Source organism: Teleopsis dalmanni, chromosome 2, assembly GCF_002237135.1.
Source record: "Teleopsis dalmanni isolate 2A chromosome 2, ASM223713v2, whole genome shotgun sequence".
NCBI lineage: Eukaryota > Metazoa > Arthropoda > Insecta > Diptera > Diopsidae > Teleopsis > Teleopsis dalmanni.
The window spans coordinates 173,356,078-173,375,083 of NC_051847.1; the positions used below are offsets into that span (position 1 = coordinate 173,356,078).

Sequence of the window (19,006 nt, forward strand, 5' to 3'; positions counted from 1 at the left end):
TCGATACCGGTGGCATAATTAAAAGTGTGAATTAAATATTTAATTAAAATTACACTTCAATTTTAAAATTTTTTTGTTCTATATATTGTTTGCCTATGTTAATTTAATTTTTTCTGTAATTTTTAATTAAAAAATAAGTAATAAATTTTGCTCCCTTGGATTCATTTCAGTCTCATTTGAAACAATAATTATTTATATAAAATAACTCTTTACAATATAAATATTGTAACAAAATAGATATAAGCTAACTACCTAGAAAATATTATTCTCTGAAACTTTTTATATGACTTGAAGTGGTTTCCTCTTCCATTCTAGTTATCTACGCCTCTGTTAAAGAAGCGTAAAATTTTGCATATGTTTTCGTTAATATATTTATTTAATTTGTATATTTCAAACTCTTATTTTTGTATTCTTTTCATGCACATTAAGATGATTTACATTTTTTATTTTATTGCTGCTCACCGAAATGTTAAAAATAATTCTACACCTTCCCTGCTTTATTTATAGATCAAATACTATTTTTACGTTGTTTAAATTCTATCAAAAGTGTGTATTTTAAAATAATTATTTTAATATAATTATGCACAAATAATGAAAGACATTTGCCACACACGCATAACATTTTTTCTGAAAGAGCTTCAAAACTACCAACAAAAAAAAACAAAAAAAAATAGAAAACAACTTGTACTCGTTATATTTTTGTTTGTTTATTTGTTATTGTTTCAATTTGAAATTTTTGTTGTTCTGAGTGTTATTGTTGCCACAAGACCAATAATTTAGCTATAGTATTTTATGTGCACACAGGCACAGAATTTTTAATACGAATATCGAAATAAATTTTTGTTAAAATATTTAATATACCAAATATTTATATATCATTTACTGAGCTATGTTACTCTATATTACACCACAAAAACAAATTATTCTGTTAATTATTGCAAATTATCAATAATTAATTGAAATTCAAAATTATATATAAAAGCAACTTAAACGCAGCGTGAATTATGCACTCATGCAAAGCTAACCAGCAGAGTTGTGCACAATTCTAATTATTTTAATGACTTGCAGTGAATTGCCAGTGTTGCCATATTTTATGCTAAAATTATCAATATTACCTCCTTGTGCTTTTATTTAACCTGTCATAATATTTACGGTGTTGTTGCAAAAGAACTCAATTAAAAACTACTGTCATCCTCGTCTCATGGACCACTTGTTGCACGGCTGCATAAGTGGGTGGCACATTTTCTTCATTCTTTCACTTCAAAGAATTCCATGCGGCTTTTTTCAAAAATATCTTTCTTCTTTCTCGTCGAACTTTATTTTCATTCGAAAGTATTTATTGAAATATATTTTATTTTTACTTTTAATGCTTATGTATTTATAATTTACTCATGCAACTGGAAACGTTACACTGCCAGTTAAGCTTATTAAGGTTCCCAGCCGTTTGTTTTATGTTTAACCGAAAGGAAATAATTTACATTTCTGTAACATTTTCTTCGCCATTGTCTTCATTTTAATTTTATTTTTAGTTGGACAGAATATCAAATATTATATTTTTAAAAAATTTTGGTTGATTTAAGTGGTAACATTTGAAATGGCTAATAACCCTCATCAATCATTTAAAAATAGCTTTAATTGTAGTTAGAAATGATAGGGAGGTGATTATAAATAGTAAAAAAGGTTTAACATTTTAGATATTAGTTTATATATTATATATTTATATTTCTTTAATTTTTTTGCAAATGCTCTAAGAGAAATCTATTTTATTTAATATTTGTTTTCGCATTTTAAATGCTATTACGTAGCACTATGACTTTTATTTATTATAATGTAGCTCATATAGCTAAGTTGTTTCATTGTCTTTACACTTTTTTTCTGTAATGCACACCATTTATTATTATCAGTTGTATCCTATGGCGAATCTTTGTGCAATTCATAATTATTGATTATTTTAAAATCACTTTCTGTTAATAATGTGTTCGTTCAATAAAAACAGTTTTGTTTAATTATTATAAGTTTATTTTTAATGTATTGTTTTAATAATCAATTTTTATTTATTTTCCTTTTAACGGACTTATTGATTTCATTATTTTCATTATTTTCAACTTTTTAAATTATTTTTAAAAAATATATTTTATATTCACCGATATTTCGGCTTTTGTGTATAGTCATCTTCAGAGTACCCTAAACATGTTTTCATATAAGTTTATTTGTATATAGTATATAGTTTATTCAGATATAAAATTGTCACTATTTTAAAATTATTAACAGGGTCATATCAGAACAGAATGTTAAAACAACTATTATTGCAATTATTGAATTAGGTGTAAATAATGAACAATTTATTTAATTTTTTTTAGATAAAATATAAAATGAATGATTTCCTAGATTATACTAAAAATTAAAACTTTAGACACTTTTTTTGTAGTGTATGATATACGAATTATATATTCAAGCAGCCATGCACCCTCGCCTAAATACGCCACTACGTTTTATTTGGTATATATATTTAATTTTCAATGCAACTAGCTAACATTTTAACTATTATATTATTTAATGTAGCTCATAATGTTAGTTGATTCATTGACTTAACTATTATCATTCATGTTCCATAGCAAAATTATGTTTTCCCGCCATAGCTATTCATAATAGCACATAATGACATGTAAACAAAGACCACCAAAGCTTCTTTTGGTATTAAGCTTCCTCATCAAAGACAACATAATTATGTATGTTTAAAATTACATATCTTTTTTTTAAAATATAATGTAAGCCTAAAGTATTTAGGAAATTTGCATGTATTTTTCATCAAAAGAAACAAATAAAGCGTCGCTTGTAGTAAAAATAGATCGTGTTTCAAACACTACCGAAATTGTTGATAGCTTTTCTGCACTCGACAAATCGATGATAGTAGAGAAAGAACAGATTTCTCACATACTATCAACGTCCATCATGTAATATATAAAATGAACATACCAAACCTAAAATTCTTACGAGCATCAAAACAATTCTGCTCTCCTGCTCTATCTAAAACGTCTCGAAACGTTCTCGTTCCTAACACTATAATTTTATCAATAAGCGCAAAAAACTATCTCCAACAACGTTTTAATTACTATGACTTAAAGCCAACTGGTACAAATCGCGATCAAGAGAAAGAAATGACGATCTATAGGTAACACACTTCTTAGAGATGACTCCAATATTACGAAAATATTATTTTAATAGAACTTAAAAATACCGCATTATCCTGATCCTCCTTGCACTACAAATATAAAATCGAGCTTTGTCCAAAAAATAATGTTTCAATAACTTGGCATCGGGCCATTTCAATCGAAAAACCAATCAATTGAAGAGTCAAAGGCGACTTGACATAAAGTTTTTAACAGTTTATAGCGCAAAAACTTTATTTTCATTCTTATCATAAACGAAAATTGAAAGCCAACTGGTACAAATCGCGATCAAGAGAAAGAAATGACGATCTATAGGTAACACACTGCTTAGAGATGACTCCAATATTACGAAAATATTATTTTAATAGAACTTAAAAATACCGCATTATCCTGATCCTCCTTGCACTACAAATATAAAATCGAGCTTTGTCCAAAAAATAATGTTTCAATAACCTAGCATCGGGTCATTTCAATCGAAAAACCAATCAATTGAAGCGTCGAAGGCGATTTGACATAAAGTTTTTAACAGTTTATAGCGCAAAAACTTTATTTTCATTCTTATCATAGACGAAAATTGAAAGCCAACTGGTACAAATCGCGATCAAGAGAAAGAAATGACGATCTATAGGTAACACACTGCTTAGAGATGACTCCAATATTACGAAAATATTATTTTAATAGAACTTAAAAATACCGCATTATCCTGATCCTCCTTGCACTACAAATATAAAATCGAGCTTTGTCCAAAAAATAATGTTTCAATAACTTGGCATCGGGCCATTTCAATCGAAAAACCAATCAATTGAAGAGTCAAAGGCGACTTGACATAAAGTTTTTAACAGTTTATAGCGCAAAAACTTTATTTTCATTCTTATCATAAACGAAAATTGAAAGCCAACTGGTACAAATCGCGATCAAGAGAAAGAAATGACGATCTATAGGTAACACACTGCTTAGAGATGACTCCAATATTACGAAAATATTATTTTAATAGAACTTAAAAATACCGCATTATCCTGATCCTCCTTGCACTACAAATATAAAATCGAGCTTTGTCCAAAAAATAATGTTTCAATAACCTAGCATCGGGTCATTTCAATCGAAAAACCAATCAATTGAAGCGTCGAAGGCGATTTGACATAAAGTTTTTAACAGTTTATAGCGCAAAAACTTTATTTTCATTCTTATCATAGACGAAAATTGAAAGCCAACTGGTACAAATCGCGATCAAGAGAAAGAAATGACGATCTATAGGTAACACACTGCTTAGAGATGACTCCAATATTACGAAAATATTATTTTAATAGAACTTAAAAATACCGCATTATCCTGATCCTCCTTGCACTACAAATATAAAATCGAGCTTTGTCCAAAAAATAATGTTTCAATAACCTAGCATCGGGTCATTTCAATCGAAAAACCAATCAATTGAAGCGTCGAAGGCGATTTGATATAAAGTTTTTAACAGTTTATAGCGCAAAAACTTTATTTTCATTCTTATCATAGACGAAAATTGAAAGCCAACTGGTACAAATCGCGATCAAGAGAAAGAAATGACGATCTATAGGTAACACACTGCTTAGAGATGACTCCAATATTACGAAAATATTATTTTAATAGAACTTAAAAATACCGCATTATCCTGATCCTCCTTGCACTACAAATATAAAATCAAGCTTTTTCCAAAAAGTAATGTTTCAATAACCTAGCATCGGGTCATTTCAATCGAAAAACCAATCAATTGAAGTGTCAAAGGCGATTTGACATAAAGTTTTTAACAGTTTATAGCGCAAAAACTTTATTTTCATTCTTACCATAGACGAGAAATGAAAGAGAGGAAAATGAGAATAATTGGAAAAAGCAACAAATTGAAAAGGTTCTTCAAGAACTATAACGCCAAAAATGATGATGATAAGCAAGAAGTTCATCTGCTCCTATAATGTTCGATGAAGTTCGAAATAATAAAAATTTATTACGCTTCATTTTCAGCCGCTTTTGTTTTTTTTTGTTATAAATTAATTATATTTGGTAATTATTTTAAAAGCTTTCAATTATAAAAAATTTAATTGATTTCTAACTTTACCTACATAAAGTTACTATATTTTTGTTTTAACTTTTGCCATAACACAGATACTTTGTTCTTAATTTAATAAACATATTCGAACATTTTTTAATGTAACAAATAATTAATTTACTAAAATCCTTTAAAATTTCACCTAAGTTTATCTAAGATTCAAAGCAATATTAAAAGTGCATGTACAAAAGAATGAAAATAAAATTAAAACATTTTAATTGTATTAAAATAAAAAACTTGCAACGAAACTGCAGTAACTAAACAGAATTTATCTTGTCTTGCCTTAAACCATTTTAGTAAAATTTTATAAATTTGATGAGTAATCTTCATCCAGTATCTGAGTGCATGTTTCATACGTTATTTTCTTGTGTACATTGCTCATGTCTTTTGTTTTTATAAAACACCTACCACAAAAATAAATATAAATATGCATAAACTAAATGACGGAAATAAAGGCAAACAATTGTTTATAAATAAAACAAAAAGACTTTTAATTCTAAATGATAAATGCGTATATCAAGCATTTTGGAGAAATGTACAATTTATCAAACAAATTGCTTGGCCATGCGAAGCACACAATATAAAATTCTATTTAATTGTTTTGATTTATGATAAATTTAATTGTTAAGATTATCACATTTGCAAAGAAGAAAAGTCGAGCAACAAGGTTACTCGATGGCTGTTTGATTAATTAAAGTTAAAAGCTGAATAAATTTCTGATACGAAATTCAATTAAAATGTACACAGGAAGTAGACAAAGTGTAAATTAATTAATTAATCAAAATAAACATAAACAAATTGTGTTTTTAATCCTATTTATGCTGACCTTTAAAACAGCAAAAAATTTTCAAAAAAAAGGAATCAATTTTATTTAACACTTTTATTGTGTTTGTCATTTTATACCATGGCCATAATTTTAATTTGATTTCAACAGAATCGCTATGCTTTTCCATTGTTTTCAGTTAAACCAAGTATAATGCGCTTTCACATAACTTTTAGCACAACTACTCGTACAGCACAGAGCAGAGATCTAACAAAAAAAAAAAAAAATAAGAAGAATTTCCACACAATCTCTCCCAGTTAATATCTTAATTAAAAAAGAAATAAATGCTTTTAAACAAAACACTATCAGGCACATATGGGAGTACCTACTCCGTTTTGAAGTGTTGTGGTACATAAATTCAATCTAACACAACAATCAGATTACAGAATTATAAGCAACCTGCACTGTACCTTGACCATGTTTGCAATATGGCGGCGTGCTTTGCTGGTGTTTACATAGTTCGACTCTCGTACTCGTACACATTGGAGTGTGAGTAACGTTCCCATCATTGCTGTCATGTCGGCAGGATATTAAATTCATTTTTATTAGTGGCAATTTCATTTCAATTTATCTTTTACAACTTGAAATATTCAATTAAATTTTGTTGTAGAATAAAAGCGCAAAAAGTTTTTTTGCTTATCGCACTAAATGACCAACATGTTGACGGAAATATAAAAGCCACTACACCAACGCTGAGCCGGCTGTAAGCCACTAAATAGGTACTTTTGAGATACTCGTGCATACCACCGAAAATGAAAAACAAATAAATAAAAATAATTCTTATACTTTTTATGTATTCCCTTCGTATACGTAACAATAACGTATAATGCTTTGACATATTCACTGAACTTTGAACTTGAAATATTTACGAAATTCATGAACTGAAGTAATAAAACATTAATGGATATGCCAATTATCTGTTATGTTGTAAATACAAGAATTGTTTCAAAACAGTGTAGGACACTGAAAAAACAACAATAAAAACGAATTATCTTTGCGTATGAAAACATTTTTGTTAGCTATACATTGCCAAAAATAAGTCATGATTATAGTAGTTCATGAATAAATTTTTTACGCTAATATTAAATACGCGATAATTCAAGTCACAAATTATTATTTTAAACTAAAAACTATTGATAATGCACCATAAATTCTGTTACAAATAAACGTTTCAAAATAAATATTGTTGGTTAATGGAACTGCTCAGAGATATGTAATTAGATATCGGCATTCTCATGAACACATTTATCCGTGAACTACTGTATATAGTCAAAGTTTTGATGCACCAATTTAGTTTACTACTTGCAGTGAACTTAGAATAAGATTAATACTACCATGGTCAAGATTTTATTCAATAAGTTGCTTCGTACAACAAAAAAAATTATATTTCAGATGCAAATAAATCAATGAAGTCAATAAATATTTACAATAAAAAAAGGACAAAAAGTAGTTCGAAAAGCCGAAAGTAATTGTGAGATTAAACAAACCTGTCACGTATCAAAACAATACAAAACAAAAGTAACCCACAAAAGACAAAACACCCATTAGTTAAAGATTGAATAAATATCAATCTTCATACAGTCATCTTTATAAGCCTTTGTTTGATATATATTCATATAACTAGATTAGATGCCCGTCATAGAAATTTCTGAAGAAGTTGCCAGTATAAAATCATGCAAGAAACAATTGAGCACTGCAATGTTTTGCTCTGTGAAGACAAAAACCTAACTCTTTAGGATTTTAGCTTAAAGAAATTAGTGTAATTAAATACACTTAACCTAATAAGATTATCCTAATAAGATTATGGATTCTATTAGAAACCGAATGATGCAATAATGTCTGTTAAGTAAAAACAGACTACTACTTTTTATATTCGAACAGTTATTGAAATAATTACAAGGAAAGAATAAATTAATTATTTTTCTTCTTCATAATTTCTTAATATAAGAGTCATACCTATTTTAATTTAAGTAAAAGAAGTATCATAATATTACACATTTATTATTAAGTTATTTATTATACGTTATAATAATAAAATATGTATATGCACGTCTCCTATATCTATCAAATTAATGCTGTCGATATCAATACCCGGCTTATTTGAATGATTTTCAATTTATCTTTTATTAGGTATCACATCTCTCACAACAGTCATAAATCGATCGTCTATCAGGGTTTAGAATACATTTTTTCTATACTGGTATTATTTTACTTTAAAATAGATATGTGTAATAAACATACATAAATAAATAATATAAGAATTACGTATTGTGTACAATTATTAGAAGTTTTTAAAAATATATACATAATTTCTAATAAATTTTAAGGTATGAAAATATATAATCCTTCCTTAACAAGGCGCAGTAGGCTTTTTGAATCTTTGTAAACCTAAAATTACAACTTTGAGAGATATTATATGTTTCGATTCGATTGTGACCATAAAGAAAAGTACCTGAACGATTTAAAAGTCATATTTCAAAAGCATGCGAAACATGTATAGAGGATTAGTTCAATGACTGGCACAATTCTATGGCACTCGATAGTGCCTAATATATTTGACAAATTAAATTTTGATTGATTGATACTTTTTTGTGTGTTTTATTTAATAATTTCAAACACTTTGTGCACTGAGTGCATTATACATGAGCAAAGTTTTCCATAATTACCTTTCCACTGACAGTAAACACAATTGATTGTTACTTAACGAACACTAAAAATTGTGAAGCTTATCGTTTTTATTGGTACTTTGTAGTATTTGCTTTTATTTGTACAGTTGTTATCCTTGATATGTATATTAACACACTTTTAGAGCAAACATTTTAACTTTAAATGATTAAAATAAAATTTTATATATTGGAAATAGATAACGTTTTTAAACCGATTTTTACAATTTTCGCAGACATTTATTAGAAATATTTTTATAAAAAGTGTGTATATTAATCCACATGTAAATTTATGCAAAGTAAGTAATAAATAAAATTGATTGTATATTTTAAAATAATATGTATACTTTTCGTGGATTGCAGAATATACTATTCGTGAACCTTAAATGTGTTTTATAGATTATTATTGAGTGAATATTTTGGAACAAAAATACGTTTGTTTTCATTATTTTTTTTAAAATTTAATTTGAAATTTATTATTTTGTCCAATATATCGACTACCTTTGACAAGCAGCCCCAGGAAAGTCTTGTGGAAGATGATCGTAATGTTAAACTATATTATAAATTGATTTAATAATAAAATATATTTCTTTTTAATGTACTAGTACAAGGTCTACATCATATCGAACCTTTCCCGTAGATTCTGTAAAGATGTTTTATAAAAAATAGTATTAAATACTGTAATATAATTGTACCGCAATGTATTGCATATAACAAATCTGATATTAAAAAAAATCAATTTAAAGATAAATTTATAGTTGACGTTTCTAGTAATTAAATAAGATTTAAATTTTTATTGTTTATATAGAGTGTTATTATATTATATAGACGGTCATTTTGTAGTTCCGAAAGTGTGTCTGATTGATGAAATTTTTTTTTCAGAATAAAATTGTATATTATCCAAGACACACTAATAAAATATTTGATATCATGGAATATCTTACAGTATTGGATCCTTTTTGTGGTTATTTTTGATAAGTAATTTAATTTTATCTCATATTCATCATTTTGCTTCAATCATATTTCAAACTACATTATTTTCTTGCACACCTTGTTAAAAATACATAAGTTTAATTTCTTTAAATACATTAAGTTTTTTACTAAAATATTAAATTCTTCAAATTATGACAAAATTTTGTGCATACATAACTATATAGATATATGTTTAAAAACTCTGTCCTTGTTGTTATTGCAATTGTTGTACACAAAGCCGCATTGTTTTAGCAAACTCATTATTCTGCCTCTCAACTCAGGTTTCTTTATAGCCTTAGAACATTTCTCTCACCGTTCTAATTAAAATATTATATAAAAGTTTTTGTTATAATTAATTTAATTTTATGTACCAACATTTAAGTATTAATTTCCAAACGCTTTTATATCATTTTCCATTCAAAAGTTATTTATAAGCATAATATTTAGCAGAGCACCTAGAACACAACAACAAAACATCCTTAGAAGTACTTAAAACATTTCAGAACTTTCTGTTTACAAACAACAAAAACAACAATAACAATGATGGCAATTTTAATGTTGAAAACCGTTTACAATTTTATTATCGCTTAGACCGTGAAGTATATAACACCTCCATGGATTTTGCCCTAACGTTGTAAACGCGTGGAGATGCTTCTGTTATACATCAATATCGTACCTTTCTACCTTTGCTACTAATTAAAAATAAAAATCCAATAAATCGCGTCGGATTTAATCACCTGCCAGCAAGATGGGTGGCTTGTTAGTAACCCCTGAATAGGTTGAATCCCATAAAACTTGTGTTCACTGTCAATGTTAAAATTTACATTTTTCAACTGAAGTTGCGCTCGTTGAAGGTTTCAACAGTAGCTCGCAATACTGACAACCTATGACCCATGACACATAAGGATAACTATAAAAAACATTTAATAAAATTACTAGGAGTTAACAATTTCAGAAGCAATAAAAAAACCGTGATGTACTATAAATGGAACAGCAAATGCTGGCAATATTTAAACATCCTTTTTCATGTTTATGTAAAATTATTAAATTCGTGTAAAATCGAAATGAAATTGTAAATGAAAAAAAAAATTAAATTTGATTTATATATTTACATTTTTGCATATTTTAAATGACTTTTAAAAAAGTTTAAAGGCTGTCGGGATGTTCTTGCTTTTTTTTCTGTGTTTTTGTTAAATACGTAGGTACTTTACACACTCAACCACAAAACCAAAACTCAAGTACACTGGAAAAACTTTAAACCTCCTGGAAATGAATGACAGTTTTCTCGTTTTACTTACATTCTCACATTTACATAACAATATCCTTTTGTTTGTCTATGAGTTGTGTTTAAATTGTCATTAATTGTCAAAACAAATGACATTTAAGCAATTATTTAACTTACTTCAGTTAAAGTTAAACGAACTACACATGGCTGTGTCCTTGTGCAAATGACATAAAGTAAATCGTATTGTTCAAGTATGCAGAAGGATGCATTTATGTAAATTAAACGGAACGAATATCTTATAAAAAGTATCTTTCAACATATAGTAGAAAAAGTTCTTAAGTTGAGTTTTAAACTTTTCTTGCTGTAAAATTTTATGCTAACGAAGCAACAGTTGTGTTCTGATATTCTCCTATATCCTGCAACTTGTAGAAATACAAGGTAATCTGTTGTACTTTCAGTTTCATTTGTTGTGTTTGTTGGCAACTTCAGTTACTTCGGAAGTGTATACAACACGAAAAGTGTACTTTTGTGCTAGTCAAAACATTTCATTAATAGACCTCACTTGCGTTTCTTGTAACCGTTTTCGAAAGCAAAGTAAAGCAATTAATTTTTTTTTGAAACAACGAAAAAGCGTTCACATTAATAGGAGAACCAACTAGAGTAGTAGTCAATAAATGGTGAACTTGTTAATACCTGCAATAAAAGCTCTAATGAAGTTGTTAGGCACTTAACAGTTTACCGCTCCATTGGAAAGCTTCTTAAGTCACTTTAAATGTCACTGAAATCTAAAAAAAATTATTCTTTCCAGAACATGAACAAGTATCTAAAACAACTAAATATACATATTTTTAAATCGACAGAATATTAACTAAAAGCCGATTTCACAGTCGGAACTTAATTCTCACAACTGACTTTAATTCGGCTGAAGTCATTGACTTTGGTAACTTAAGTGATACTTATTGCGAATTAAGTTACGTCTGAAAAATCGGTCCCGAAACGTAAATCGTACTTCCATTACTTCATATTGAAATGAAATTTTAGATTTATCTGCTTAAAAATAATGAAGCATATACGATGAAAATTTACACATAACCAGTTACATTTATGAGTACATGAAATATTTCCTAATACTTACGCATTTAACTAAATATTTGTAAATCACAGGTTTTTTGAGTACATCTGTGTAAAAACTTTACTTTATAAAGCAATTATTAGTATTTTATAAGTGTGTTTAAGTTGTTATAACATAAAATTTTGTAATCATATTTTTTTTTACTAAATTGGAAGCATAGAAGTCAAACTCCTGAAAATATTTTATGCATAAATTCTTATTTACAAATATATACACCACTTTTAAAATATTTTTATAAGCAACATATACTACTACTCTACTATACTTCATTCAGAGTTAGAGATAAGATCTTCGCAAATATTCCCCGAAGTTACTTCTTACCTTTTTCTAATTTTTATTATATGTTAAGTGATACTTAACTATATGATAGGTACATGTGTATTAGATTATTCTAACTGATAAAATAGATAAAATAACTATAAGATACTTTTGAAATCGTAAAAAAATATTTTGCAGATTTTACAGTCGTTTTCTAAATATCACTTAGATCAGCAAAGTTGATATATAACTTAAAACTTACTTTAATTAGTAATAACAACTAATAACCATTAAGTGTATTAAAGGGCCAAAACTATAATTCTAAAATCGGTACTAAACATTTAGTCGACTAAAAAGTATGTTAAAATCCCAAAGGTAGCCAATACTTAGTTAACATTAATATGAGATTGATTCGCATCTTCTTCAAGTTCTTGATTGCATTGTTAGCATGTTTTACATATTTTCCATATTGTTTATAACAATTATTGTTAATATGGTTTAGTGTTATTTTTCGTTTAAACCTTCAATTCCTTAAGAATAGATTCACTGTTAGTATAATAGATTCACTTTCATTCCTTCTGACAGAAGAAAAACAAACTTCAAGTTAATTCACTTAATATTGTTGCTGTGCTATAATTCATTATGACAATAGAACTATTTCCCAGTCCTGATAAGTAATATATCTCCTATATTTTCCATTGTATATCTTTAGCAGGGTTGGTTCTCAGAAACTTGGCATATACATAACTTTTTATTAGAAAAAGTATCTAATTTCATTAATAAATGTCTATCATAATGGTGGTTAAATGATTCCAAAGAACAGTTGGTAATGATTTATAGGGATATAAATCAAGTTAAAATACCTAAAACACCAAACTTGAATACAATTTATTCGAATATAGAATAAACTGAGTTATCTGATTATAAGTGCTTAAATTATAAACCCATACTTATTCTAATATATCTTTAAGTTTTAAATACTTTACTTTATTTTTGTACATGAAAAGCCGCTAATTTCTTTGACCTTTACCCATCAAACTAACTAAAGAAAAAAGCTATGCCTTTGAACGCGTGTAAAATGTCAAATTAAATAAAATTTATGTGCCCCAAAGGAAAAATAGGAATCCAACTGTTGCTCCAACCTACTAACAATTGATTAAAAGCTCTTAATTAAATTGTATTTCATATTTACACAAAACAGTAAATAAATTTACCTAACAACTAAATAAGAACTGTCAAGCCTGTGAAATTTCTGTGCCAGTACAGTGACTTGCGTGAGCTCTTAGGCAAAATGTAGTACAAATGCAATCCACATAAATCATACAAATTCCGGAAAGTAAGTTTTCTACTAACGTTTCTAGGTTGCCAAAAAGATAGCGAACTTAGGCAAAAAAAATGTTGATTGGATTAAGAAGCAGCCGGTGTGTAATCGATTTGCACGAAACACTGTCATAGGTTAAAGGGTTTCCTATGTTATGTTAATATTTGTGTATGAAAATGAAAATTTATGCCAATATATAAGGCCTACATACATATATCTGACTAATATCACTGATTCACAAATGTGAAAATAAAGGAAGAAAGTATTTAAATATAAACAAACCTGCGTTAATAATACACTTACTATAAGAAAATTAGACTCTCATATACAGTATCTGTACCGCTTTGTGTGAATCAAACCAGCTGCTGCTGGTTTTCATGAATCGCACCGATGCTAAGAGAAATGCCCTGGTGTTCTGTAAAGCCGCACGAGGGTTTGCCATTCATAAGCTATACGCTAGGCAAGTTAATCAGCTGAAAAATTCAATAATTCGCATGATGTGCCTGAAAGATACACAATCGAATAAACTTCAAGCAGAGCTGATTAAAAATCGATAATAAAATTACTTTATTTTAATTCTCTTTCAAATATGTGCTGTTTTTTTTTTGGTTTGGTATATATCTTTTTATTCATTTATTTTTTTTTTTTTTGGTAATATTTTAAATTTAGCCACATAAACCAAATGATATATTTTGTAATGTTCGCTACTTTTAGCCGCTTAGAATAGCATTTATATTTGGCAAAGTACATACGTTCGAAGTTCTTTATATTTTTTATCTATGGATTTTTTTGTTTTTATTTATCTTTTACATCTATCTAAAATTTAAGCTTTTTTAAATACACGATTTATTTTTTATTTACCTATAACGAATGTCTTTCATGCGTCTTTTTACTTATTTCACCGCAATTATTTATACTCCTTGCCTATGCGTGTAAAGGACTTAAGTAGAGTAAATCGAAATACTGATTTATTTAGGAAATTGCCTATAGAATCTACATAAATTGGTTCAGCGAATTAATGGCATTGAATTCATTGCAAGAATTATTTAAAAAAATAAAAATCTTTCTGAAATGCGCAATCAAATCTGGGTTTATAAGTTTCGCTTGTCAAGTGTGACGAGGCATGCTGCTAGGATAACCTTAAATTGAATTTGTTTCCAAGGATGTGCACTTCTGTTTTTCTTTAAGTACATCAAAAATAAAAGAAAGCTAAAGTTGACATTTAAAGTGAAGCATATTTATTTGGAAAATTATGATCTTTTGAACTTTTCAATTTAATTTCATTTATTAACAAAATTTAACTTGTCAATTTATTTCCTTTATGTATATATATATAAATATTGTTCATCTTTTCATTTATACAAGTATTTTCTTGAGTTTAAAATAATATGATAGTAATTGGATTGAATTTTTATTAATATTATGAACATGTGGTTTTTACTTAACAAAATGTTCATTTAATATAAATTTTTAAAAATTATTTATAAAAATATTATTTAAAACAGTTTTTTAAAATTATTGTTATACCCTTTAAACAAAAAAAAATTTATACAGGGTGTATTAGGAATGTGTATATTTTAGATCAACTAGACAAATTAAGTTCATTTAGCCCTATCTGTCTGTCAGAAAAACAAGCCCCTCAGTTTTTAAGGTATTAGCATAAAATTTTGAACAGATGCTTCTCGGGATTATACCTTCATCATTTCTTAGATACGACTAGAAACGGACTACTGTATTCTATAGCTGCCATATGAGCTAAATAAAAATAATAGCTAAATAAATGTAAGTTTTCTAGCACTTTTAATAACGAGATTCATATCATGGAAATTGTCGAGTCCGATAACCGACCGTTATATAAGCACTGTTTTGATTGCCCAAGAGCTAAAAATTGCATAAAAAACCATTCGGAACCATTTATATAAAGCTGGATACAAAAAAAAATCGACCTATGGGTAGCACACAAGTTAACGCAAAAACACCTCATACACCGAATTTCGTTTACGAAGCGCTGCAGAATTGCAATAAAATCGACTCATTTCTGTAGTGATTTATCACGTTTAATGATGATGAAAAGTGGATTACTTACGACATCGTCAAGCAAAAACGAACCTGGTTTAATCGCGGTAAGTCAGCTAAAATGGTGCCCAAGTCAGAATTGACGGCCAAAAAGGTTTTGCTGTGTGCTTGGTGGAATTAGCAGAGGATCATCTATTTTGAGCTGTATTGTCAACAATTGAACCGTCTGAAAAAAGCAATCACCCAGAAACATTCAGTTTTGGGCAATACCAGAGGAATAGGGTTTCATCAGGACAACGCAGGGCCGCACACATACATAATGGCTTGCCAAAAGCTCTAGAAGTTTGGTTGGGAATTTCTTGTGCATCCGCCTTTTAGTCTAGACCTTGCACCAAATGATTAACATCTCTTCCTGTCCATGGCAAACCATTTTTCTGAAAAAATGGAAACCTCTTTTTTTTGCCAATAGGGTCGAGAACTTTCATAAGAGAGGCATAATGAAATTACCTTCAAAATGGCAACAAGTTATTAAACAAAACGGCGCATATTTAACCTAAATCGGATCATTCTATGGTAAATAAACCTTCAATTTTATGCAAAAATAATAGATTTATTTTTACTTCACATATTATGATGCCATCTTTAGCTAATGCAGGGTCAAAAATATATTTTTAAACATTTCCACAAGTCAACAACTGTATTTACAATGTTCTTTTATATAATGAAAAGTAAATAATGATGCTATAGACGTTTCTTGGCAACACTTATGAACGAGTGTAGTATATCACTGGATTTCTTGAGTTATTCTTGTTTGTCATACTTCCAGATATTGAAACCAAGTCCTCTAAATAGGCAAATTTCTATCTGGAGTACTTTAATTGATTGGGTTTTACAACTGTTTTTATATTTAGAATCTCACGTTAATTACCGACTGATTTTTGGTCTATGACATGGAGCTATGATCAAATAAAGTATTATATATTCAATATGTTGTTGTTGTAATATGTTTTTTTTTGAAATAATAGGAAAGTAATGTATATTTCTAGAGATTTTTAAAAAATATTTTTAAAACGCTCGTATTTAATTCTCTCTATCTACATTTAAAAATTTAGCTGTACATTTCAATATGTATATGAATATTAAATATAAATATTGTGATATATATTTTTAATAAAATGAATGTTTCAAAAAAATAGTTACACTTATTTAGAGTAAAATATAAAATATTGAAATAAAAAGTTTCTGTCTACTAAATGCATTTTTTCTCTTACATTTTTTCAGAAATTGAAGCGGTTGAAGCATGCAAATGGCTGCGTGCAGCAGGTTTTCCGCAGTATGCACAAATGTATGAAGGTAAGTGAATCGATGATGACGCAAAGAATCATTCCACTGTTTTACACGAATTGGCTACTCCTCTGGACGTTTTTTAAAAATGATGGTGGTATATATTAACACAGACACTTTGCAAATAAACGTGAATTTAGTTAATAATGCGTTTACTTAAATTCATGCTAAATGTTTTAACACTTTAAACCAAGACAAGACGACAGACAGAAAAGCAGGTGAAAATTATGATGCAGCAAAATCTACTGGTGCATTTGACCAAAAATATTGCATTCAGAAATCGCCAGATTTCGTAAAAGAAATGTGGCAAGTGTATTTATGACAAGAGCACGTACGCGTAATTGATGAGGCCGGGAGACTGCAACAATTTGTTATATTTAAATATTGCACAATTGGACAAACGAGCTGACTGATATGCGGACAGACATTTATGTATTTTGATGATTGTGAGGAGTGTAGCAGAAATGATAACTTCCTTTATGAACCTGCCTGCAACTTAAGTATTCAATTTAGGGACTTTCACTTTTCTTTGTGAATGAGGATGAAGATATGCGCTGCTTATGCGCATGTGGCGCGCTTCTTATGCTTCCTTTAGTTTTACTTTACTTTTGTTAATTCATTTTATTTAATGTACATTTTGCAACAATCCATTCTGCAAATCTTGCAACAATTTTAAATCATTCATTTGCAATCCTAACAATGCGACCATGCAACTGTTTGAGTGTTGCTACGTTGAGTTGCATGTGAAAGTAAAAGCGCTCCTTTTGCGGTTTCTTAATTGTAGGCTCGAAAAAGTTAATGAGCTGCAAATCTCTTTCTTAATTTATTTTTTGTTGCTATTCATTTTATATCTTTTACACCATGAAGTTATCTGATCTTTGTGGTGGTTCATTATTTCAGGTGTGAACCATTTTATTTTGGGCTGTAACACAAGTTTGTTTTCAATAATTAAGAACTTAGGCTTAAACAAATTTCAAAAGTTTACTTTACTTTACTTTATCCTTAATATCAATATATTACAATATTTTTTAATTGCCAACATTTAATTGAATTAAATTAGTAATAATTTTAAATGCACATTCATGCCTGCTAGATGTGACCCAGCAGGGTTATTTTGAAATTATACAAAAAAGCCAAAGTTATAGATATTTGTATAATCGTCACTTCACAGTAATGATTGTGAATAGTTAAAACAGCCACTCTTAATATTGGAATAAAGTTATGCGTAGAAATTATCAGATAAAATAAGATCAGTACTTAAGTTCAGAAATTTTTAGTACTTACTTTTCTTATAAAGTATTAGATTTGCTTTATAATTTTTGATATCACTCTTTTTCTACATTGGACAATCTATCGATATTGTCTATCGAAGCCAATTTTTTATTTTATAAGATACAGATATTGGCTAATAGTAATTTTTCTTTTTGTCATGGAGTTCTATATATCTTAAGTGAAACATTCATAAGTACTCATAGGAATAAAAAACCTAAGGAATCAATTGTCCTACTAATCTAAATAATCATATTAATGAGCATGATGTTGAATATTGAAATGTTATTATATGTACGAATATATCACTTCCTTTTATTTGAAACTTCAATTACATTATTCATTTCCACATAACTCCAACTTTTTAAAACAAACTAAGGTAATGTTCTTCTTCATAACATAATATGTCTAAAGTTTATTAGGCCGTTTTTAAAGATTAAGAGAATGTTTGATTTCTTATACAAATTTTATATTCATTATTATGTTAAAGCTATTTGAGCCAGTGCACTTGAGCACTTTTATTTTTCTTAACTCGAGGTATTTTCAAAACACCTCTTTACGCCTTGAGTGGATTATTGTTTATCACTTCATCAGACTAAGCAATAATTGACCTTAGATCTGCATACGCCTCTGAGGCGCCTGTAACCATTCTGAGATTTGATAACGCGGTGTTGGTAAGTCTGTCAGTTTTCGCAAATAATTTCAGGGCTCTATCTTTTATGTATTTTTTGATGGGATC

The 19,006-nt window shown here is 28.2% G+C and overlaps 1 protein-coding gene across 1 annotated transcript in view; it reads left to right on the forward strand.

Moving 5' to 3' along the window:
• LOC119685785 overlaps positions 1–19,006 on the forward strand; it is a gene marked incomplete at its 5' end in the record, with an annotated part of 88,351 nt that overhangs the window by 55,695 nt on the left and 13,650 nt on the right. Inside the window, 1 exon segment of the mRNA XM_038100166.1 lies at positions 16,936–17,007. Within this exon segment, the coding sequence (XP_037956094.1) occupies positions 16,936–17,007 (72 nt within the window).